The sequence below is a fragment of the Danio aesculapii genome, chromosome 17 (genome assembly GCF_903798145.1).
Source record: "Danio aesculapii chromosome 17, fDanAes4.1, whole genome shotgun sequence".
Taxonomy (NCBI): Eukaryota; Metazoa; Chordata; class Actinopteri; order Cypriniformes; family Danionidae; genus Danio; species Danio aesculapii.
Window position 1 is genome coordinate 29,930,283 of NC_079451.1, and position 25,873 is coordinate 29,956,155.

The 25,873-nt window shown below is 38.4% G+C and overlaps 1 protein-coding gene across 7 annotated transcripts in view; it reads right to left on the bottom strand.

Moving 5' to 3' along the window:
* Positions 1-25,873, bottom strand: part of birc6 (baculoviral IAP repeat containing 6) — a 165,468-nt gene that overhangs the window by 31,518 nt on the left and 108,077 nt on the right. For all 7 annotated transcript variants that reach the window (XM_056476525.1, XM_056476523.1, XM_056476521.1 and 4 more), the window contains exon 66: positions 264-480. In XM_056476525.1, the coding sequence (XP_056332500.1) occupies positions 264-480 (217 nt within the window). The remainder of the gene's footprint in view (positions 1-263; positions 481-25,873) is intronic.

The following is a 25,873-nucleotide window of genomic DNA, read 5'->3' on the forward strand; positions in this document are numbered from 1 at the left end:
GGACAAGTGTGATACGGCAGAAGAAGCTCAGGCCAGTGTGAAGGCTACTGAGGATTAGAGGCTATTCGGGGCCAGCAGAGGAGCACTGACTGATCTAGTGCTCATTTATCACTCTGCATTACTCCTCTGCTGAAACACCGCTTTTGACCTGTGGCTACAGCATCAGGTTAGCTCTTGTGCTTTTTCTGTGCAGGTCAGAGACCAGGAGCATTGTAGGGTGGACCATCCATCCATCAGCATTCACTGTCTCAGGAAGAGCTTACCTCAAGCGATTGGTGTAGGTGTCCACGCAGGTCTTCATCTTGGCCAGTAACATGCCGACTGAGGTCTGACACTCAATGCGTTCTTCATCCTCCTCTTCCTCCGCAGCGTCTCCTGAGAGTGGCAGGAGCAGAGGAACCAGGCTGGTGCATGTAGAAATGGCCCTTAGCAACTCCAAAAGAGCACGATACAGGGGGACGTGACGTGCCATGTCCAAAACTGCAGGAGACAGAGAGAGAGAAATAATGTATGAAGGCAGGACGCTTATAAAAGGCAAAGTCGATTACTTCTGTTAAATGACAGAAGGACACAAGGGACAATCCACATGTACGTGTACACACATTGAGCCTGTCAAGGTTAATAATGTTTTTAATGCAGATGTTTTTAGGAGAATCATTGGCCCAAAGGATTTAAATAGCTTGGATCTTTGAAAAGGACATAGAAATGCCATTCAAACCGCTTTTCAAAAAAGAGCCTCTATGATCTTTTTTGGTAGACAGACAAGAAAACTGAATGTCAGTTTAAATGAATGTATTAAAAAGTCCTACAGAGTCTCTCTATCTGTGCATAAAGTCTAGTTACTAGGGGCGTGTGTATAATGAGAATTTTTATTAAATAATAGGTTCCTGTTTTGATGGTGATTCATTAAATCATTCAAATGATTCAATCAAAATGCTTGCTTCATTTAAAAACAAAGCAAATTACCTCTTTATGAATGAATCATTGACTAAAACGATTCAAACAAAAATCAATCTAAAAAAAAAAAAAGATGATTGAAACTATTTATATTGGGAAACCGCCCAATCTGCATAAATATAATAAACAATCTATGAGCATAGGCAAAGCATAGTTTTTCGAAGGGACTAACAGTATTCAGGTGTATACAATATTTGAATAATAAAATGTAAAATAATACAGCGTAGTCTTTGTTTTTTTATTTTATTTTATTTTAATTAATATTTTTTCCTAATTATTTTTAGGGGTTTTCACCTTTATTGATAGGACAGTGGAGATTAGTGTGGGAAGCAGACATAGGGGAAGGATTGGCAAAGGACCTCGAGCCGGAAATCGAACTTGTGTCGCCGCAAGCACCTCGGTGCTATGTGTCGACGCACTAACCACTAGGCTATTGGCGACAATGTAGTCTTTGTTTTTGAAGTAATTAAATAAAACTACTTTTTATTAACAATAAAAAAGCACATGCAAATGATGCATAAGAATCCATCCTCAACATATATTGCATATCATTCATATCCTGCTATGAGACTAATGTGAATGATAACATTGTGATATCAATGCTGAACCAACATTTTTAGACAAAACAGCAATAGCAAAACAGCTCATATTATCATTGTTAACTATTTCTTTTATTTATTGAAACAATATTAAAAAATATATATTTTATTTTAAGTAGTGAGTTTTTCTTTGTGTTGTGTATATGCTTCTGTTTGTTGTGGTTCTCTTCTCTCTGCTGTCTCTCCAACAGGTTTCATTATCAACGCACTGGTGCGGTGAATCAGGTGTCGACACATGGAAGCTTGCCAGCATGGTGAAGTCAATTTAAACCGGACTGGAAGATAGTTCAGAGAGTCTCGTCTCTCCCAACTTGTTTTGTTTACTTGTGAAAAAAAACTTGTGTTGTATTTACTCGACAACATTGTTAAAATTTAACGCTGAGTGTTGATTATTGAGATCTATATGGAGACACATGTGATGAGGAGGGTACCTTTTTGTTTTATTAAGATTTCTCATGTTTTGCAGTTAGTAGGTAAGTGAATGTTGTTTAATTTGTTTTATTTCATGTGCTTGTAAGAAGGCTTAAACTTAGTTGTTGAGTTTTTTTGTTTGTTATTTTGGTTTTACTTCTGCAAGATTTTTATGTCTCTTTTAAAGTTAAATGTCAAATAAATTTGACTTTGCGTTATTTCTTTGGTCAATCGTCTTTGTTGTTGTTTTTCCTTTTGAACGGGAGATGAGACTCTGGGCTCCTCATTAATTTAGAGTTGTCCTGTTTATTTTAAAAAAAATTATTTATTGTTATGGGTCTGGCTTGCTTTGTGGAGCCGTGCAAAGTTAGATAATGTAACAATCATGAATGAACAAAAAAAGTAATTATTTAAGAGGAAAACAAGACAAAAGTACTTTTAGATTACGGTAAACATCTATGCATCTCGTCTGGTTCAGCTAAGTAACATGTGTTATAAGGGTTAAAGGTATAGTTTATATTTTAAAAATACAAGACATTTCACAAACTTTTCTTATATGTTCTAAGAAGAAAGTCAAGTCTAGAAGAAAATGAGAGCGAGGCTAAATATTGATTTTTGGTGAACTATCCCTGTAAGCCTAAACATAACATCAAAAACAGAAAAAGAAAGGACTTTTGCTGTAGGAAGAAAAGTTAAGTTGAGAACAAAAAAATAAAGATTCAGTAATGACTGAACTACTCAAAGAATGATCTCCCAAGTACGCAGAGATGCTTTAAGAACCAGTGGTTTGAGTCACGAGGACTCTTCGTGCATGCATTTCCTGTTTGGAGAAGAAGCGATAATCCTTTTGTGGCACGGCGGAGTCTTAAAGCTTGAACGAGGACAGTGAGAGAATAAAGGATGAGAAAGAAAGAGACCAAAAGAGATTACCGGGGGTCTTCGAGCAAAACGCTATAATCAGCCTCATATTATCAGTGTGCAGTGAACGCAAGGAGCCGGAATACTATGTGCATGTTTGTGCCATATCTCTCTGTGTGTGTGTTTAAAGAAGAAAGGAATTTCAAACAAAGCTCTTTCAAAGCGATTCATCTGAGTGTGTGCTTCAGATCAGGGAGCTTTTAGTATGTGTGTGTGTGTGTGTGTGTTGTATCATCTCAATGTCAGTCTACGTTCCAGATTCTCCTCATGCTCTCCTCAGTTCAGACTGTTTCTCCTTCACTCTCATCTCATTTACAGACTAACTGATTTACTGCACACCAATCCTCCTCTCTCTCTCCCTCATCAGACATTCAGCTCCATGCTGGATTGGGTGGATGATAAACAATGTTAGAGAGAGCGGAAAGGACACATACGTCAGCTCCTCTGCCCTCCGTGGCCGTACATGGAGAAGAAGAGCGGAGACGACGGAGGAAGAGAGGAGGGAGGACACAATGGGACGATTAAGGAGGGGAAGACAGGAGGCATGACTGAAGGAGAAGAGACAAGACAAGGAAGGAGAAGAGAATAGGCAAGGAGACAGGAAGGGTGGCGAGAGGAGACCAGGAAGGAGGAGGAGTGAACCGAATGGAGGAGAATAGAAAGTAGGTGACACCAGGAAGGAGTAGAAGGATGGAGAAAGCTATGGAGGAGACCAGCTAGAAAGATGAACAAAATGAAGCAAAGAAGAAAGCAGGAGATCAAGAAAAAAGGTGTAATGGATATTGGAGAGAAATAAAAAAAGGAAATAATGTAAAAATGGGACGGACTGAAATGAGGAAAATGAATGACATAAGTAAGAATAAAGCAGAGGAGACCAGAAGAAAACAAAAGAGCAAAGAACTGAGGAGATACTCAGGAAAAAAGAAAGGGAAACAGAAAGGAGAAAGACAATGTTGGTTATGAAAAAGAAACAAACTAAATGAAGATAAATAATTTCAGAATTAAGAAGACACCAGAAAAACGATAACGAGACATGTGTAAAGTAGAAGAGACGATGAGAAGATACAAAAAAGGAGTGTGAAGGAAAGCAGGAGGGAACAACACAAGAGCAGAGAGAAGACCAGGAATGATAATGAAGAAAAAGGAGCGGTGAACAAATCTGGAGAGGAGACCAGAATGATGGAAGAGAGACAAGAGGAGATGATAAGAAATAAAGAGGAGGGAAAAAAGATCAAGTCTGAGCAGAGAAAAGCAAAGAGTGGAGATGAGAAACGAGGAGAGGAGAAAGGAGAAGAGAACAGAAAAAGAGAACAAAAAAAGAGGAGAACAAAAAAAAAAAGAACTAAGAACGGAATAGAGGAGAACAGGAATATGGAGAAGAGAAAGCAAAAGGAAAGAGAGGACCAAAGCATAAAGAAAAAAGGGGAAGAGAAGGAGAGGAGAGATTATCTGACTGCAGTCTTAAGTCGAAGTCCTCCCAACAGCTCAAAGAACACTTCAATATCATCTACCCATCCGTTCCCTCTTCCCCAGTAAGAGACTGTGAAGGTCACAGGTCATCTGGACTCAAACTGATCCACATTGCTTTAAACGATTCCTCGTTTGTACCATAAGACCTTTGTGACTGGCACTGTCTAAGAGGAAAGCTGAAGCTCCGTGCTCTGTGTGTGAAAGAAAGCACACTCGTACACACTCGAGAGACAGCCGCTTCCCCTTATCTTCAGAAAAGAATCATCTCATAATCTTTGATGAATATAAATGCACCAAAAAATCTATAGATCTTGCTATAAAAATTTCATCAAATAAAGATGTTAATAACTCAATAACTGGCATTGAAACCATCTGATTAACTTTTGTCTGTAGGTCATCATTACAAATAAAAGTTGAGCAAGAAACAATTTCATCCCAAAAGCATTTACTTTATAGGAAGTTCAAACTAACAGCATTTATTTTAAATTATGAGATCTTTTGCAATATTGTCATGTTGCTTTTGATCAAAATAATGTATCCTTGATTAATAAAAACTACAATAAAAAATAGCTGAAATTTACTTTTATATACAAGTGTAATGAGGCCCCTTTCTAAAACTAAAAACATGCACAGTTCAAAAAAAAGTAGTCGTATGTATGTGTGTGTGTGTGTGTGTGTGTGTGTGTGTGTGCATGCATGCATGCGTGTGTGCGTGTGTGTGTGTGTGTGTGTGTGTGTGTGTGTGTGTGTGTGTGTGTGTGTGTGTAAGTTCTCCGAGCATGTGGTAGAAACTCTTTGTCTCCATGACAACAAAGATCCTGAGGACAGGTGGGACAAAACACAGCAGCGGTGTAGAAACGCACACTTGTTTATTGCCTCGTGGGCTGGTTAAAATTTAATCTGGTTATTTACAACATGCAGAAATGCATAACTGTTCTTGACACACATATGAAGAGAGCGAGACCAAAAATACCCTCTTATAATATGACTCCACTGTCAGATAAGCGTATATATGTGTGTGCGCACATTTATTTTGGTGCTTTCAGAGCTCCACTAGCACACTTTTGTTGAAGCAAATCAGGCTGACAGGAGTCTGATTTTAAATGCCGCTTTGCAGAGTGGAACTGGGCCTGGAGTCTAATGACTGACACAAAAATCATGCTTTCCGAATCATTCAGGGCACAAGAGTCTGTCTGGAATGTGTGAGTAAGCAAGCGAGCGAGAATCCTTCACATGAGGGCTGGCTGGAAAGAAAGACACAACATGCAGCAGGAGCTCAGAGAAGCGCTCCATCAATAATGCAAGAGATCGAGGAATAAAACAAGACGAGCGCTGCTGCTGCTCCCTTTCACACTTCTGCATCTCTTTGGCACAGACTAAACTGAGAGGCAAGAGAACCGGACCACTGACTCAACACACTGAGGAGAACATCTCCTGAAACATCTGAACAAGAAATTAATAAATAAATGAAAAGAGTGAAGAAAGAAAGACAGTTTAATCTTTTTTTTTTTTTTTTTTAGATCACGTTCATACGCCTATAACTCAATATAGCACTACACTTTATTATATAATGTTCACTTATATATAATATAGATAATAAACTAAAAGTTAGTAAACTTCTGGCTGAAATGGATAAACTCATAATAATTTAATATTGAATACTGTAAAGGGCTGATATTAAAAGTCTGCACTCTTGACCAACTGAATCAAAATCTTTTTCAAGATACAAAAAAGTATGCATTAAAAGATACTAAGGAACAGTCTAAAAATGTTTTATTTTCACTAGATGTGAGTGAACATAAAAAAAAGGAAAATTCTTAACTACAACATTCCTAATTATTACATTTAAAGGTGCAGTATGGAAGTTTGACAGGCAGTGGTTGAACTAGGCATTGCACCCTGGTTCAAAACACACGCAAGAGCAGGTTGCCAGACTGATGGCACCAACAAAGGCTGATTTAAATAGTTTTCTAAATAAAAGCAACGGCATGTGATAGAAGGAATATTTTTCATATTAAAATTAGTTTTTCTCCTAACCAACACCTAAAATTAATATTTCAGAAAGGGCTTCTATTTCTTGCAGCTGTACAACAGAAAACTGACAAAGATCACCTCAGGTACACCTCATGTGCTTTATTCAGTGTTAAAATGCAAAAAATGTAAACAGCCTGCCCTCCACCTCCCTTCGGGCTGCAACGCCCTAAGCCCCACCGTTCTTCAGTCTGTGACCATCAGCAATTACCGAAGTAAGAATTATATGATGTTAAACGGAACTTTAATGCAAATATACGAAACATTAGATAAACAATTAAATATCCATTATTGACAAAAGAAAACAAACTGACTAACAACCAATAAAAGATCTGTGCAGATCAATATCAGATAAACGCAACGGTTATGAAAAACTATTCAAAAGTTTGACATCAGTAATGGCCTGTTTGCTACAGTTGGGTATGTTATGCATTTATGACCATTTCCAGTCAAAGAAGCAAACCGTACTGTACCACTTTTTTGGGCACAACAAAACAGTACCAAAAGGGTGGAGCTAGATTTCAAAGATGAGTGCTATTTGTTTACATAGAACCGCTATCAGCGCTATCAAGCTAGGGGAAGCACCGTTTCTAAATATACAGCTGAGACATGACACCGTAATAACACAATGACGCCACACAGCAAGAACAAAATCTGTTGTATGTCCTCTGTGTGTCAAAAAACTTGTAGAGAGCTGTGCCACTTTCTCTCTCTGTTTGGTGGACTCAAGCATCTATATTTGAAATGATGAACATGAGTTCACAAAAGAAACGCGAATGACTCGTACAGCTTTATTCTTCAAGCAAAAATGACTTCAACCGCAACTTTGTTGCACACCTAACCTACCAAAAGCAGTGGCAGTGGAAACACAAGCTAAAGTGGCCCTTACCTAACCATACGATACTGAACTGAACTAAAGTGTGTTGCTCAGTAAAAACAAGGCATTAGAGATTCATCTAAAAGTTACTTTCAGAATTGTGGATGGTCTCTTTATGATCTTGATGTTCAACAGGAAATTGGTGCAAAAATAATGTATTTCCAGTTACTTTTTACTTCTCCATGAGTCTGTCTGTATTTATACTCACTGAATCATATTCAATTTCTAACTTTTCTATATACTGATCCATTAAGTGACAGTTGTTCTCAATATTGATTAGAAATATTTAGAAAGATAGAAAAAATATATATATGACCTCAAACATTTAAACAGTAGTGCATATGACATAATAAATGGAGATGAATGAGGCTGAGCAAAGAACCAAGGTCTAATAAACAAGTCTGAAAAAACACAAGCAGCCTTTTCAGTCCTAGTACAATAATAAATCCAACAGCAGCTTCAAAACGATGCTAAATGCAAAACTCCACACTCTTTGGATCAAGTCCAGCTGACCCCAGAGATTACAGGTGACACTGAGAGTTACTTTAAACATGTGGAGTCAAGCCAGCAGACACTTTGGTGTCTGGACAATCTGATTGTGGGCATTAACATCGACTTCCTCATGAGATCATGGCACTCCTCCAGACGTTTATGTTGGAGTCACTTACAGGAGGTGTCGGTGCGGCACCAAAGCTGTAATTTTCAGTAAAACGCTCTTGTATCTGAGGAAACCCTGTGCCAGCAAAGGCTGTTTATGCACAAGGATGGTTTGATTGAGCTAATGGCAACAACCACAGGGCTGTAATTTTCCTCCTCTGCGAAGCTGCAATAAAACTAACGGAAGGATAACAAAGCGCATTCTTCCCTTTCTGCATCATTTAAAGGCACTAAATCATTCAGAGCTTTTCTCTCATCTGAGGAGGACTCAGTTTCTCAAGAGCTCTAATGACACTGTGTCCGTCTGCTCATGAGGGCAGGATTTTGGACAGCAGGCTGAGCAGCAGATGTAAAGGCACAAATAAAAGTTTAAAGGAATAAAAAAGATTTCAAAAGTTTGGGGTAGAAGCATTCATTTAAGTAATTCAGATAAAAATACAGTAAAACATTGATATGGATTCTCCAATCAGGTTTTGAAGCCGATGCAGACTACAATACACATTATGGATTACTCATTCATTTTCATGATCACCATTATATCATGCATTTATTTTTCAGATAAAGTGAAACCACAGATGTTTTGGGAGTTATATTATTTACAGCAATTTATGCAAGAAACAATGCAAGTGCTGCATAAAGGCTAGTAACCTACAAAACTGACCATTAAATAACACAATGTGTGACTTAGGGGCTGAGCTTTCTGCAGACACATGGGATAAATGCCTGGAGATGATACGGTCCTGTTCAGGCAACAGTAGACTTCAGCTGGTCCAATTTAAGGTTATCCATCGCTTACATCATACTAAAGCCAAGCTGCATACAATTTTCCTCCGTATCACCATTATGTGACTGGTGCAAAGTGACAGAAGACAACTTCCCATGCTTTCTGGTTTTGTTCTTTGTTTTATACATTTTGGTCTAGCATATTTGATTAGTATTCTAAAGCTTTTAGTAAATCTTTACTACCTGATGCAAAACCTGCTATTTTCGGATATTCGCAACACATTTCTCATCTCACAGATGGACTTTAGCAGTCTTTGTCTTTAGGTATGATTGTGGCTTAAAGGCCTGCGCTCCGGCATTGGAAGTCATCTTCACCCCCTACATTTCAAATGTGTATTGCGGACATGATTTCGGTAATACAGACAGAAAGAATTCTGAGGACTCATTCTATTAAAATTTTTATCTATGTTTCTATCTGGACGAACAAACTAGCCACTCAACTTCTGTGGATTTTTCAGAGACTTATTTTACCCATTTAATTATTTATTTATTCTATTTTTTTGTTGTCACCCGCTAAACTATGTTGGCATTGTTGTTTTGCTTATTGACTCATTGAATGGGATTTTTCTGGGACGGTGCCGAGTGTTTGTGTGTGTTTCTTTGTGGTTGTTCTTCAAAAATCCAATGAAATCTAATTATATATAAAAAAAAAACCACAAAGTGTAATGACACATTTTCCCTTATTTTGAAAGTGTGAGAAACTATTAAAGGAACAGTTCAACTCAAAATACAAATTTACTAACCATTTATTCACTCTCAAGTGGTAAAAAAGGTTTATGAGTTTCAAACATTCAGCAGAATGCTGGAAAAAAGATAAATGGCTGCTGCCCCAACATTCTTCAAAATTTGTTGATGCGTTCAACAACAACAAAAAAAAGAAACTCAAACGAGTTTGAAGGAAGAAGAGGGAGAGTTTTTTTGGGTTACCTAACCCTTTGATTTTGTTACAGTAACAATTTAAAATAACTTTTCTATTAGAAAATCATTTTAAATGTGAACATAACATTCTAACACAGACTTTTAGAAATCATTAATACACTTGTTCATTGTTCAAATAACTATAATAATCAGGGCTGCACAACAGTTTCAGTATCGATATCGCAATGTGATCATTCACATTCACATCTCAGGATATATGCAATATTGAGTTTGTGTTTTAATTTATCATTTGCAAGTTTTTTTGATGCCTGTGATTGTATAATAGTTTAAAAAACATAAGAAATTGTAACATTTGTAACCTTACCTTAAGTAATAATAATTTAATTATATTTTAATAAATTATTTATATTTTTAGTTTATTTATATTTCAGTTACTGTACTTGAATACTGTTAGACTCGGGAAACGATTAAACAATTTCAGTTGTATTTTTTTTTTCTTGATTGTGTTTATAGATTGATATGCATGCAAATACAGAAATGCATTGCAAATAGCATAGACCACAACAAAAACCTGAAAGGGGAGCCCAAAAAGTTTATAGATTGGTTATTAGATTTTAAGGAGATGCAAATAGTAAACATTAATTCTGCAATCTCTGACTTAACATGTCCATGAAAATACTCACAACACAAGCAAATACAGAAATGCACTGCAAATAGCACAGACAGCAACGAAAATTTTCGACATTTTTATAGATTGTTTATTAGATGTTATGAAGATGCACTCCCAAAGCAGAATGATTACAATCGATCTAACATTATATATCCATTGCAAATATAGATATTAAGTCATTTGGCGAAATTGTATTCCTATCACAATTTATATCGCATAATAAAAAAAAAATGCAATGCTTGATTTTTCCAATGTCGTGCAGCCCTAATAATAATAACAATAACAATAATAATAACAATAACAATAATAATAATAATATTATTATTATTATTATTAACTTTGAAAGCAGTTGTGCTGGTTAATTTTGGCTTGGAAATAAAGATGGTAAATATTATTCTGGTAAATAAAAGTTCATATGAACAACATATGTTTAAAAAATCAATCTGCTGTCACTTCTGACCAATTTATTGCTTTCTTTATAAACACAAGTATCCATTTTGTAAGGGAAAAAATCTTTCAGATAAACTTTTGAACAGCAGAATTTTTCTAATGTGGAGCCAAGGTTAGAAACTGTGCCCACATTCCCCTCATAAAGCAGATTTAAGATCAGCATCCAGCCGTCCACAAACTAAAGGCGACTGAAGGCTAATGAAGCTAAAACAATCTTGAGGTCCAGTCACTTTCTGTGACTGCTTCATTTTAATGACCACACCATTCTTGTCCTCCCATCTATCCTTAACACTCCTCCACTCTCGTTGCTTTATCCAATTTAGCTTCCGCACACCCATCCAGGTAAAAGAGGGGTATCTATCTCTCTCCACACAGGAGGGCATAATTAATTTTGACAAGCCCTCTGACTGACATTTGGCATTTTGTGTGGGCACACATTCACTGTCAAAGAGCTTTGGAGAGAGGAGAATATGACTTTACAAAGGGCACCTGTTCAAATGAGCAGAATGAGATATATTAATACATCACAGCGGAGAGGAAACAGGCTGGATGATATTACAAAGCTTCACAACAAACATCTTAATGAGAAAAAGAAACAGTCAAAGAAAACAATAATTAATGAGTCTTGTTGCTTTTGACTGTCAGATATGAATTATGTGCGTTGTTCAGAGTTTGTCCTACGTGATGATCACGGTGGAGATTTAGAGAGGGGGGAGAAAAAAAACGGGAAAAGGAAGGAATGTACAGCGGATGAGTGCACACACATCCATTAAAAGGTTTCCGAGCCATCACTCACTCTTTCCGTTTTTGGCGTTTGATCGAGGGGAGTGTGAATGTTGCGGCAGGTTTGAAAAGCTTGTCAGAGCTGACCCAATTCAACACTGGCCGTTTCTGTGAGTCTCAGCAGAGCCTTGCTCAAGGTCTGTTTTAGACCATCAGCTGCTGTTTTACTTTAAAAGCTACATATAAATACACTCTCTACAAGGCTCAGGGATGCATCCCAATAACAGCCACTGAACATGTGAGGCCTAAAATTAGGTACAAAAGCCGTTAGTCTGTTTATTTTAAAAGTTGTTTTGAGATCTCTGTTCTTAGCTACTCTATGCCATGTAATTAAAGTAAACAAGGCCGTATATACCTACTGCATCAAGTGTGCACAGTAGATCCTCCACAGGCATCCCCGTACACTGACGAAGAGCCTGAAGTGCAGCTCTCAAATAATTTAACTACACGTCATGGTGATGCGGAGCTTAAGATCTGTGATTGGTCAGCTTGGTAGCGGTGATGAGTGTGGGAGAGGACAGTGGCTTGAGTGTTTAACAAGTGTCAAATCAGAATGGATACTTTTGTTTGTGCTTACTTTATGATTAGTTGTTCTTATTACAGTTGCCACTTCCCACCATCTTCCTTGAATGAGTCTGAGCTACTGCAATATTAATATCGGACACATTTTCAGCCAGAACGCAAAACACGGCCAAAGAAACTTGACACAATGAAACCCTAAGTACATAATCAAATATATAATTCAGAATTTCTGATTCCTTATAAAGTGAAAAAAAAAAAAAAAAAAAAAGCAGAGTTGTTTTGGGTTGCGGCTGGAAGGGCGTCAGCCATGTGTACAGAGTTGTTGGCCGTTCATTCCACTGTGGCGACCCCTGATAAATCAGGGATTAAGCTGAAGGAGAATGAATGAATGAGAAGTTTTAGAGGTTCATTTTGAAGAAATATTATATGTTTACAAATTAATATTTTAATTTAAAAGTAAAAAATATATGCTTAAAAGATTTTTTCAGTGATTAAAGGGGTGATCCAGGGTGTATTTCTAAGGCTTGGTTGTGTTAATCAGAAGCAAAGAAATGTGTGCTCATGCTGCATTTGAACAAAAAATAATAAATCACGTTATTTTTTCATATACATTTCTATGATTATATACAGCTACTCAGCTTAGACGGACACAACTATTTTCTAGCTCCTCTGAAAGGCCCGCCCAAAAAAGGCTCTAATTGGTCAGCTAACATAATGTGCTGTGATTCGCGGATCGGCTCCAAGTCAGCAGGAAAAACAAGTTTTGCGAGTTTTTTTTATTTGAGATTTAGAACACAGGAAAAGCTGCAGAATAGAGAGACACTGCAGCGCTGCTGAAGATTGTCAGTTTTCAGCGAATGAATATGAATTTGTAGCTAAATTGTAAACGTGCCAAACAGCATTTTCTGTTGTTTTTGTCCTTGCTACAACATACCCTTAACAATAGAAACTGTGCATGTAATAGATAAATTTTAACAAATAAAAATACAGGTTGTGACTCACAATCCACAGCTTCTTCTATTATGGTTGGAGCTGCTCCTTTGAGAAGCTTTTAGCCGAATCCAGCACTGAACTGGGAGAGATTCTGGAAGCTGTCCTTTGTCAAATGTTATTTATATTTTTTATAATTCTCTGGAACATAATTCAAATTAAAATGTCAGTACTTCTCTCTGTGTTGTGTCCTTTGAAAGCTCAAATACAGAAACAGAAGAAGCTCTGTGGAAATAGTAGCGTTTGGACGGCATTTTAGCTTTCTCTGCTATAACATTACAACACCTCTGGCTATGCTACTTCGCTGTAACCTAAAGCGTTTGTGATCTAACTAGCCAGGATGTATTTTTTGTAGTCCCCAAACTTTGTTCGCTGTAGGATTTGCTAAGCTAACTATGTAAAAGCCAATGTCTCCCTTTGCATTGAACTTTGAGAGTATTACATTCAAAAATGTTGTTCATGTTCACACATCTACATTACACATCAACTAAAGTTTAAAATATGATATCGTTGTGGACGACTCCTTTAAGATTGACCACAAACTCATTTTATGAATAAAGCTAAATCCACAAATCCATGTTGCACATTTAATTCTGAGTTTCAGTATACATATCCAACTACGTCATCGAAAGACAATCAGTCACTGGTCCGATTTTAAAGAATTAGAATCAGATACTAATAGAATATCAGAACATAAGCAGATCTTTGAGTCAGCACAATCTGTTGGTTATATTATGGTCACACACACGTACAGTAATGAGTTCGCTCCATAATCGCCCACAGCTGTCAGCTTGATGATTATATGATCCACAGCTCCATAGAGAGAAAATTACAAACAAATAAATGAATATAAACAACGGCTCATTGACAAGGAACTCCACTTAGAGTAGATGGGGAATTTTTTTTTTAATTCTACCGCTTTCTTTATGGCTCTTAACCTGCCGGCTTCAGTTTGAGCTGTTTTAAATGTTCTGGCACATTGCTGGGAGCCCAAGACCGAGGGAATTCACCCACATGATAATTTCATTTAATTGGCCTGTGTGATAATTTCCGCACATTATGGTGACTGAAATGTGCCGATACTAATTATCAAAGAGAGAGAGTTATAGAGAACAAAGGAGAGTGAGGGACACAGAGAGAGAGAGAGGGAGATTTTTTTCCCTCAGATAATTATGCTGAAGATGATTGAAGGAAATTGAGAAGAAGCTGATATTGTTTCATTTTTCGTTACAAGATCTAATAACAAAAAATAAATAAATAAATGTCGACATACACTCTATCTGCACCTCAAGAAGCAACCAGAGAGGGGGGGACAAGACAACAAGATTACATATTAAGATTAAGATTAATTAAAAATAAATTACAGTAATACGTTGCAATGAATTTCAGGAAATTAAAATAAAATCTGCACCTCAGGAAGCAACAAGATCCAACAAAGAAATTGCAATTTATGAACTGAAGTGCGTCCCACACATAGACTTTACTTGGTGACATTTATATTTTTATTATTATCATCCTTTTACACTTTTATTTGTATCCGCCCATTAGCCAAACATTCGCCATTGATTAACTAGTGGAAAATCTCCTCTCACCCTACACGTTTCCTACTTCTCGTTGTGTGTGCGCAAGAATGGTCAACACTCCCACAGACAATCTCGCATGGGACTTAAAAATGTGTCCGTCCAGGGTTTCTAAATCTCCTAAAATATCTGGGATTCGATTTTTGGTTTCGCTTTCTAAGCTGTCGTTATTCATATGTGTTTTTGCATCACATTTTTATTTTAAGCCTAATTTATTTTTGCTTGGCTTCACAGCTAACAGCACAAGCACAGGCGCAAGACCGAGAGAAACTACAGAAATAAAATGAATTATTTGATCTAAACGACTAAGATAAACTTTTCTATTTACTCAGAAAGGGCTGGCTGCAAACTGACTGCAAAATATATGTACACCATTAGAAATGGTTAATTAACTCATTTGCCTTATTTAAATAATTATTCTTGTAATTATTATACTATTTATACTTTTTATTTTTATTCCATAGATGTTTTCATTCCTTTATGTCATTTATTTCTCATTTGCTGCATATATATATATATATATATATATATATATTTTTTTTTTTAATTAATTAATTAATTTATTTATTTTTTTTAATAGATCTTGATACATTACATATTTTATATACGTATTTAACATAACATGCTTTGGCAATACTGTACAAAACGTCAGCAGCAGATTTTACCTGTCAGTGGGTGCACATGGCTCCTGAATAGAATAAAAGTGAAAAACTTCAACCCATTGAAAAGAAACTGTTTATAATAAATATAAACATTGTTAAAATATTTTTTGTCACATGTAGGTAACCATGTGCCATGGGTAAAAGGTATGTTTCAATTCGGCTACTACCACAAGTATATTTCAAACCTGTGGGAACGCGTTTTTTTTTTTATGCGACTTTTGAAATTACAAGAAAACTAGATTAAAAGATTAAAATAGATTGAAATAAATTACATTAAGTTAACATACACAATAATTTCCATTAAATTAAATAACTTGTGCAAAATAAAAAGAAAATCATAGCTGTTTTGTAGGTCGGTCTGAAAAATTAAATTTTACGTCTATAACAAAAAACTATTAATAAAATGAAAATGTTAGGCTCAATTGGTAGAATTTTACATTAGGAAGAAAAAGGAAAAACAGATCAACTGCTGTTGTCTAAAAAATCTAAACTCTGATGTGCAAAATGTGGTTAAAATACAAATTTAAATGAACAGAAAAAAATTGCACTTCATTTTAAGTTACAATACTTACTATTAATGAACCATTAACTGTGACTTTTGCCTTAAACTCCTAATTTGCTGCTTATTAATAGCTGTTAAGTTAGAAGTTAGTTTAAGGGATGTAGAATAAGATCATGCTCACAAACAAAAATGTCCAATCTCTCCTTTCTAATCATTCACTTTTTCAAGATTCACCATCACAACTCAAGTTACGATCGACATATCCATTTCTCTCACAAACATAACATTACAGAAGAAAACAGAGTTCATATGTTGTTTCCAGATTCCACAGTCAACCACTTCCTCTCCGAGTGAAATGGCTTTGCTTCTTATGCCTAAAGGTAAAACCTTTTATTGACCTCCTGTAATTGTGCGCCTGCCCAGAGGTCAGGATTATTTCAGATTGAAACAGTAAATAATTGATCTGGCTTTGCTTAGGTCCGAGGGCTGGTAGAAGTAAACCAACTTATTTATGTAGCGCATAACACTGATATATGACTTTATTGGACTGGATGTGGCAGGGACGCGGTATATACAGATCCTCCATTCTGCCCCCCTCCATTAAAATGTTAATGTGGACAATGAGGTTGATGGTTTATTAACACACCAATGGATAAGAGACTTGATAAGGACGACAGAGAATCATAAAACGCATAGGGCAAGGACTGGTCAGATGTACATGAGGAAGAGGAGGAGGGGAAGTAGACTAGGATTTTATTTCCACTGATGGCGAGGAATGAAACAAGAATTATACTCCTCAAGGGTCAGGATGAGTCAGTGTGTGGACACATGCAGTGCTCATGGTAGCCCCTGTGTGTGAGTTTCGAGCAGGACCGCTATAGATGAGGATTACAAAACAAGATGCCATTTCTTCACACCTAAGCTCCAAAGCTGTCACCATTAAAGGCCACTTCAAAAGACATTTATTTACTGCGAGGGGCTCATGATCAAAAGTTCCAGAATAAATTTTATTTTAAATGTCAATGAGATCATTTTTTCTAAACTGACTTATGAAATGTCTTTTATACAAAAGTGATATGAGTTTTTAATTAGTCTTGTGCTTTTTTACAATAGAAATATCAGTAACACTACAATACGAGTCACGTAGTTGATGTTTCCACAAGATATATCCCGTAGGCCAGCCTGAACACCCGTCGGTGACCTACTCATAACGGACATCCAGCGTTCTTAAGCCTCTAGCACCTAGGCTGCAGCTCTTCACAAAAAGTTTGGAAAGAGGAGAAACGGTCTTGCTCAACTAAGCCTGGCTTCTCTCAAGGTTTTTTTCCCTTCACTTTTGTCGATTGGTGAAGTTTGTTACTCGCCACTGTCACCACTGGCTTGCTTGGTTTGAGATTTGTGAAGCTGTGCGTCAATGGATTTTTTTCAGTATTTGGACTTTCAGCAGTGAAAATTAAACCACACTGAACTGAACTAATCTGAACTTAAATTCTGAAAAATGGTTTCAATTTACTAGAACTTCTATCTTAAGCTGCTTTGACACAATAAAAGCGCTACAGAAATAAAGATGAATTGAGTCTCGTCCCTGTATGAACAGAGTAGGAGTCTGGTTTGCATTGCCGGAAATAAGTCAGACTTATTTGCAGTACATGTTGGACTCCGGCAGGTCTGCCCCTTGTCACCAATTCTGTTCATTATTTTTATGGACAGAATTTCAAGGCGCAGCCTTGGGCTGGAGGGGGTCCGGTTCGGGGACCACATGATTTTATCTGTTATTCGCAGACAATGTTGTTTTGTTGGCTTCATCAAAAATGGACCTTCAGCATGCACTGGGACGGTTTGCTGCTGAGTGTGATGCGGCTGGGATAAGAATCAGCACATCCAAGCCATGGTGCGCCACTGGAAAAAGGTGGTTTGTCATCTCCAGGTTGGAGGAAAGTCCTTATCCTAAGTGGAGGAGATCAAGTATCTTGGGGTTTTGTTCACGACTGAGGGAAGGATGGAACATGAGATTGACAGGGGGATTGGTGCAGCGGCAGCAGTAATGCGGTTGATGTACCGGTCCATTGTGGTAAAGGAGGAACTGAGCTGAAAGGCAAAGCTTTCGATTTACCGGTCAATCTACGTTCTTACTCTCACCTATGTTCATGAGCTTTGGGTCATGACCGAAAGGACAAGATCTCAGATACAAGCGGCCGAAATGAGTTTCCTTTGCAGGGTGGCAGGGCGCACCCTTTATGGATGGGGTGAGGAGCTCTGACACCCAGGAGGAGCTCGGAGTAGTGCCGCTGCTCCTCCACATCAAAAGAAGTCAGCTGAGGTGTTTTCGGATGCCTCCTGGACACCTACCTAGGAAGGTGTTCCAGGCATGTCCCACTGGGAGGAGGCCTCGGGGGAGACCCAGGACATGCTGAAGGGACTATGTCTCTTGGCTGGCCTGGGAATGCCTAAGGATCCCCCCACAGGAGCTGGAGGAAGTGTCTGGGGTTCTCTCCTAAGACTGCTGCCCCCACGACCTGGCCTCGGAAAAGCGGTAGAAAATGAATGAATAAAATAATTAATTAATTAAAACACATTTAATTAATGATTGCTTTTAGCCTGTGAAAAGACTTTCAAACTGCATCATGAAAATTGTTTCTGAAGACAACATGGCTTACATAGGTGTGCAAGAAATAATAAGAGTTTGAGCTAATAGTTTAAAAGATGAGCATTGGCTACAGGTTAGAAGATAAATACATTTGAGAAGAAAATATGTGCCTTAGCGTTCATGCAGCCATTGCAAGTTCCGGGCCCAGCTTAATCTGAAAGTGATGCAACTTTTAGAAATAGTTAGAAAAAAAACTCTGTGATGGACATTCTTGGATGAGAACAAAACTTCAAATAGAATCGGTTAAAAAGGTAGTCGAAGATAAACGACATAAATAGAACAGACCAGAATGTGGGCAAGCTACAGCAACAATAGATGTCTAAACGTATACAAGAGATTGTGTAAAGAGATTAGAAAGTACCCTTATTTGTACAATTCTAGCATGAAAGAATACACGCATTGGACACCTGTGTACATGTATACTCTAGTACACATTAGTTCTTTTACACAAAGAAATTCAATAGTTTAACATTATTCTGTTAAATATGACAATGTGTTTGTAGAGAAAAAGCCCTGTGAAATCAATGGGATCATCAATACTCAGAAGAAAAGCACTCTGCTCCACAACTCTCAATTTGTATCGTTCTCTGCTCCTCATCTCTCTGTGGCTCTACATTGTTCTTGGCAATAAAGACATTTGACGTGTGAGCCTCCTCGCCGCCCACCCTCCCGATCTCCCTCGCTCGGTTTCCGCGGTTACCAGTCGCTCTGCTTGGTTATGCAATGCACGGCGCTCTCAGGCTCCGAGACGGGACCTATAACCACACGACTGCCATCGGCTACGGACAGAGAACGGCAGGGTGGGGAGCTCGCAGCCACAGATCGCCAATCTCCCGAGCATCCGGAGGCATCCACGCACATCTGTAGTGCTTCTACACCCACAGAAAAAAAGAGGAGCGCAAAAGGAGGGAAAGAAATCACGGAGAAGGGAGAGGAGAGAAGGTGGGGGCCAATTTTTCGACAAATGCTGAGACGCCTCACTTTCACATGCTAAAAGGGTCAGATAGACAAGAGTGACAGAGCAGAGAACGAGGATGTGACAGCAAGAGGGAGGGAAGAGAGAGAAAGGAGGGGAGACTAGGAGATTTTTTTGGAGGAGGTAAAAGGAAAAGGAGAACGAGGGAGAGGGGGGGGGCGGGAGAGCAGGGAGCGTATTTCTCTGAGTCCCGCTTGAATGAAAGGTGTGAGGCGCCCAAGCAAAGAACAAAAAAATAAATAAAAAACCATGGGAAGAAGAATAAATGAAGATCTGAATGAGCGTGGAACAAAAGGAATGGCTGGTGATGTATAAGGAGGATGGAATACTGACACAGAAACAGCGAGAGAAAGCCAGAGGGAGAGAAAGAGAGAAAGAAAGGTAGAGAGAGAGCGAAGGGGAGGGACGTTGGGGACTGAGATTGTTGTCTGCGTAACGCACACGGCTCAAGGAGATGCTGTTGTAGACCTACTCTTTCTCTCTCTCTTTCCTTCCACCTCTCAATTTCTTTTTTCTCCTTCTTTACGGTCTTGGGGATATCGGATGTTTGGCCACCTGGCCCTCATGTTGCCGCCAGCCCAGATATGCCTCTCCTGTGATGAGACCACAGCATGCTGGATCTTTCCCCAGATCTCCCACGCCGTAGGGTAAGACTCCCTATTTTCATATTGTACTTGCTTTGGTCTTGCGTTAACTCCACTGTACAGTATGTGTCCAACTGTCTACGTGGTTTATTGTCCACATTGCTGAGTTGTTGGGTTTAATGTTGTTCATTAAGATGAATGTTCTGATACCTGGAAGCACACACTTCTACATGTGCTCCAATGAACATGGTACTACACTAAACCGTAAGCTAAAGAAGGATAGGATGAGAAAAGAGAAATCATTTAGTGTGCATGGCTGAGGCAAACAGCAAGTGAGATGGCTTAAATGGACAGTAAATCATCTCAGCTGCCAAGAGTCACCTTGTTGTAGCAGCTCCGCAGGGAAATATCATTTTCTGAGGGGGAAATCCATCACGGAGGTGAGGGGGAGACATCCTCTTTTGTGTTCATTACGCCATACTCGCAGCTGGGCAATCAGTGTAAAGGGAAATCTCACCCTCAGAGCCGTTCCACTGAGTGTTTGGTCTGGCCTCTGGATGAGCACTTCTGGTGGCCATCTGAGAACACAAGTGTTTGATGGAACCACAGAAGCTTTCACTCCTTGTTGATTATATACCATCTCATTCTGCTCTCCTGTTTCTCCACAGATAAGCACCCTGGAAACAGAGGTGGGGGGGTCAGGATGGGAACGACCACTGTCAGTATAGAGGAGGTTCGGGCGCTAGAGGGTAAAGAGGAGCGGGAGGAGTCCATATTGGCCCTTCTGGGGATCATAGGCACCTTCTTGAACCTCTTTGTCATTGTGTTTGTTTACATCTACACAACTCTGTGAGGAGGATCCACACGTGGATGAGGTGAGGGGTGGGGTCCGCTGAAAATATGACAGCAGGGTTGATTTCTTACAGAGAAGATGATGGAAGATGACACTGGGCAGCGTCAGTCAGGGACAGTGACGCTTACTCTTTGACCTCTGACCTATTCGGATATACACAAACGCAATGGATGTCGGTTCAAAACAGATCTCTGGACGTAAAGAGAACGAATCAAGGATACACCTGATTTGCATCCTTGCAGGCTGTGGTCACCAGCCAAAGGACAGTATGTTTCCCCAGCAACTGAAATTACATCGAGCACTGCCTGGCTGTGATTACAAGGATGCACATAGGGAAAGACCCTACTGGACAAGCAAGAACGTCACAGGGCAACAGAACATCTCATTCCGAATTTGCCCGCCAATTGAAAAAAAATCTGCAATAAAATGGAAAAACGGGAAGTATGAAATATTTTTCTATTAAGAGAGAATCAACAGAGAAGAATGATAGACTCTGGAACCCATCTGCAGTTTTCAAAATCTGAACCTTATGGGGACAGGCAGTTCGCTGATATTTGGACACTTTTTCACTACAGTTCCTCCTTTATGACAGCAGAGAGGATAAACAGACAAATAATGAGTGTGCGTGTGTGTGTGTGTGTTTTCTCTCTGATTTGAGTGCAGTGTCAGACACGTTGTTTCTGTGCAAAGGAAAATGCTTTTGTATTGATACATGATTACATACTAGATGTACTGTGCCATAGATAATCTGATCAATAAAATAATATTCTATGGATCAGGAGCTCGTGAATGATGTGCATGTTTTAGCTATATCAAATGGTCTTGTTTGAAGAAGACCAATCTTGTATGTGCTGTTCTGCACATCTATGAGTGTGAGTCATGCATTTGGGTGGTTTTTGAATACTAGTAGAGTTCAGTGCACCACAAAGACAAGCAGGTGAGAGAACAATCAGTTACAAAAAGCTAGAGTTGGAAAAACCGAGGATGTGGTAGCTGAGGCAGAGATGCTTTTGCTTCTCTATTTTCAACTGCCTATACCAGTGGTGATGGAGGAGTTTTTAAGCCCTTTGAGAACGCAGAGGTCAGTTTCCTGTCACATGTCATAGACAGAGGTAGAAATGGCTGATGGGAGCTTCATGAATGAGAATGAGGCACAGAACGTGCCCTAAAGAGCCCTCTACTGTCACACACATACCAATTTAAACATGCATGAAAATGAGCTTTTGTGGCAGATCTTTGCAAGGAAAACATAGCATTACTGTGTATGTTTGCCCTCTACCTAAGTGTGTTGCAATACGTCATACTGAAATGTGCTCAGAAAAATCTGCTTGCAGAAATGTTAGCAGGGCTTTGCGCTTAGTCTCAGGTCCCTCAATAAATTCCAAAGCCACAGGGCACTGCTGTAATAAAGGCCTACCCTGTAAATCAGCATGTACCTGCAGGGCTTATCATCAAATACAAATCCCCACCACAACGGCTCTGTGTAAACCAGCTCTCAAACCAGCCTCAATCTCTCAACCTCCACTCAGATCAGTGTGAACACTTTACAACCCACTCTCAGATCAGTGTAAACCCTCAAAACTAGTTAATAGCTTAAGAACTTTATATGCATTTTAAAAGTTTAATTTAAATTGAATCAAACAACATCTAGTCTTTTTGAGAGGAAAAAAATGTAATATTATATCTGACTGAAGACTTTTTTGAAAATCTGGCTTATATAATGTGACTTTAGGTACAATAAGTACACTTAAAGCCTTTTTTAACCACAAAACGAGTTGACTTGTTTCAAACATTCAATTGAGTATTTGGTCATACATACTTTGAGATATAAAGACTGTAGCTGAACTATTCCTAAAAAACAGCCATTGCTCTATTAATAATTAGCATATAAAAATACTTAATAGAAGAGTAATCCTACTATACTGGCTCTAAAATCAGTGTAAACCTTCTCTAGCTTTAAACTCAATCGCTACACCTTCAACGGTTGCCCAGTATTTCCCACATTTGCCATTTCTTAGAGCTTGACCAAACCTCAGAACATTATAAATGAAGCACTTCCAGCATTTTGAGGGACATGGCCTCCTGACACACACGTATGAATAAGGAACTTATGATTCAGTTCAGATATAGCCTGTGGGGGCAATGCATGGGGATGTGTGTGTGTGTCCTGGGGTTAACAATCCTGTGCAAGCCGCCCACGTGATGTTACATGTGACACATTGGTCAAAGACATATGAATCACGATAGCTTTATTCACATCTCTGCTCTTCACAGGCCAATACATTAATACACACACACACACACACACACATGCACACTCACACGCACACACGCACACAAGCACACACAGAGAGAGAGAGAGATAACCTATTACCTTTGGCACTTTGTACAGGAGTTCTCTTCTAAAACTAGTAAACTGCATTTCTCCTAACCATTACGAAGCTTTGTAAGTAAATTATTTGAAATGCATAGGCTACATTGATAGACCTGAAATTAGGGATGTTCACAAATTCAACCCAATGACCATCATTTAAGTGAACCATCAATTAATTGATTATTCTGTGGCTGTAAGGTCATCCGCAGAATAAAACATATTCCAGAGCAATTGGTGTTTCATTCCACTGTGGCGACCCTTGATAAATCAGGCACTAATTTGTTAACCTTAAAAATGCGAGAAATGTCTGCTTCAGTGGTACATTGTCACTGACATGACAGGATGTGCAAATGCACAAAATACGCAAGCAACCTCACCAAAGAAAAACACTTTTACTGTAAATTAAAGACTTGGATTGATCAGCGTTTTCCAACCCTGTTCCTGAAGGCACACCAACAGTACACATTTTCATTCTTTCCCTAATCAACCACACCTGAATCAACTCATCAGAACATAACAGGAGACTCCATAACCTGAACTTAATGGATCAGATAAGGGAGACAACCAAATATGTACTGTTGGTGTGCCTCCAGGAACAGGGTTGGGAAATACTGTAATAGATAACTCAATAGGATCATTTAATGATTCAATTTAATGACTGCTAAACAATAGCACCATCTCAGATGTACAACTGGTGCATTAATGTTAGCAAAAGATGAAGGGTTAAAGGTCCAAATTGCAGTTTAAATGCAGCTTCAAATGGCCCAATGCTAGCTGCGGAATAAAAGTCTTACCTACAAAATCATTTATTTGGTTTCAAAGAATGTCTTTATAAATTTAATGATTGTTTGTTGTGCTTTGTTCCACACTCTATATTATCTCAGTCCAACACTCCTGACATTGTGTGGGAGTCACCGCCACTGCCTTTTCAGGGGTTTAAACTTGGTCTTGACCTAGGGGAGCTGGGACGAGCGACCAATACACTTTTACTTGCTACAGCTTTGGCTCTGTTCAAGCTGGGACTGGTGTTTTTCCCCCCGCAGACAGCTGGGTTTTATACATAATGATGAGAGACCACCTCAATAAGTAAACGTAAACTGAACAGACCTGACTACATAACGTGTACAGTCATGTATGTGCTTCACGCAGTGCACAGAAGACCTTTACTAGCGATCTCCATGCTTAATCGACCATCAATAAGGTTTCTCGATTAGGACTGCTGTAATTTAATTGATTGTCAATCAATCATTTGCATTCCTACTTGAAACTAGGGTTGTCACGATACCATAAATTTATGTCACAAATATACCAGCTGAAGTATCATGATACCAAGTAGCATTCCGATACTGTAACTCATAACCCAAATCTATGAAATGAAGCTAACTGTCGGAAATATTATATTTTATATGTCATAATGCTTATATTTTACTATTAATTTAACTAATAAATAGTATTATTTGACATTTGCTGTTTTATTTAGTGACATTTCCACATGCAGCATTAGCTACTGTAGAACCATTTATGATGATACTACCGTTCCCAAACTATAGTGGCACCATCAGTATTTTGTAGCTATAGTATCACGGTACTACCATAGTGTTGGTAAACGATGCAACTCTACTTGAAACACAACACAATTTGAAATATGGAAATTGTAAAGCAAACAGAGTGAAACATTAGGCATAAAAACATGCCATTAAAAATACTGATCAATATCTCTCGGCCACAACAACTTATTTCAATCAAAGTACTAAGAATTTAGCTGAAATAAGGTTTGTTTAATTAGGCTGCTCATCTTTTTCAAAAATCTTAACATGAAAAGCACATCAATGATGCCTTAAATGCCTTTTTGGGGAGACCACTAGATGTTGAAACAAAGCAAGAGAGAGCAGATATAAATATAAGGTTGAAGGACATGAAGGAGGGGGTGGGCGAAGATGGGAACGAGAGAACTGTGATAATTTCTGTTTACACACAGGGAAAAGACTCTAGCACCTCAAAAACCTGCCCTACATAATGACTGCACCACGTCAGCACTGTTTCACACAAACACACGCTGCAATTACACAAGCCTTACAGCATATGTCAGGGGTGCCGTGTGTAGGCGAGTGTGATATCCCTGTAATGAAAACAGCTTTCAGGGGACTATAAAGTAAACGGGAATAAACGCCACGTTGAAGAGGAAACACATGCCATACAGAGCTGCATTAACACAAACACTTAATCTTTTGTACACAAACGGATAATACCAGCGGTGTGAGGGGTATTATTCTTTTGGTTCTCAGCAAGCTAGCGAGTATTCTCAAGGAATGGATACATACTAGGGAAGCATATAGATCAGGGGTGCCCAAACTTTTTTGTATGAAAGGCCAAAAACCAAATATCATTGGGAGCCGTAGGCCGAAGGTAAATATACCAAACTATATTACATTAAAGTTGCCATGAGATATTTTCCAAATGTATTTAATAATATTTCAAAGATTTCAAAATAAATAGAAAACATGACTTTAAATCATTTTAAACATTTTAATCACATTAACTAACGCAGTAAAACTTATATTTGCTTATAAAAACATAAACAATCACATTTATAACACAGTAGAGTTCAATGCTGAATCCACAGGTCAAGCACCAGTATCTGCTATTGGTTTGATTTGCTCCCCAAAGTCTCCGCATTGTCAGGTGACAGGATTCTTTT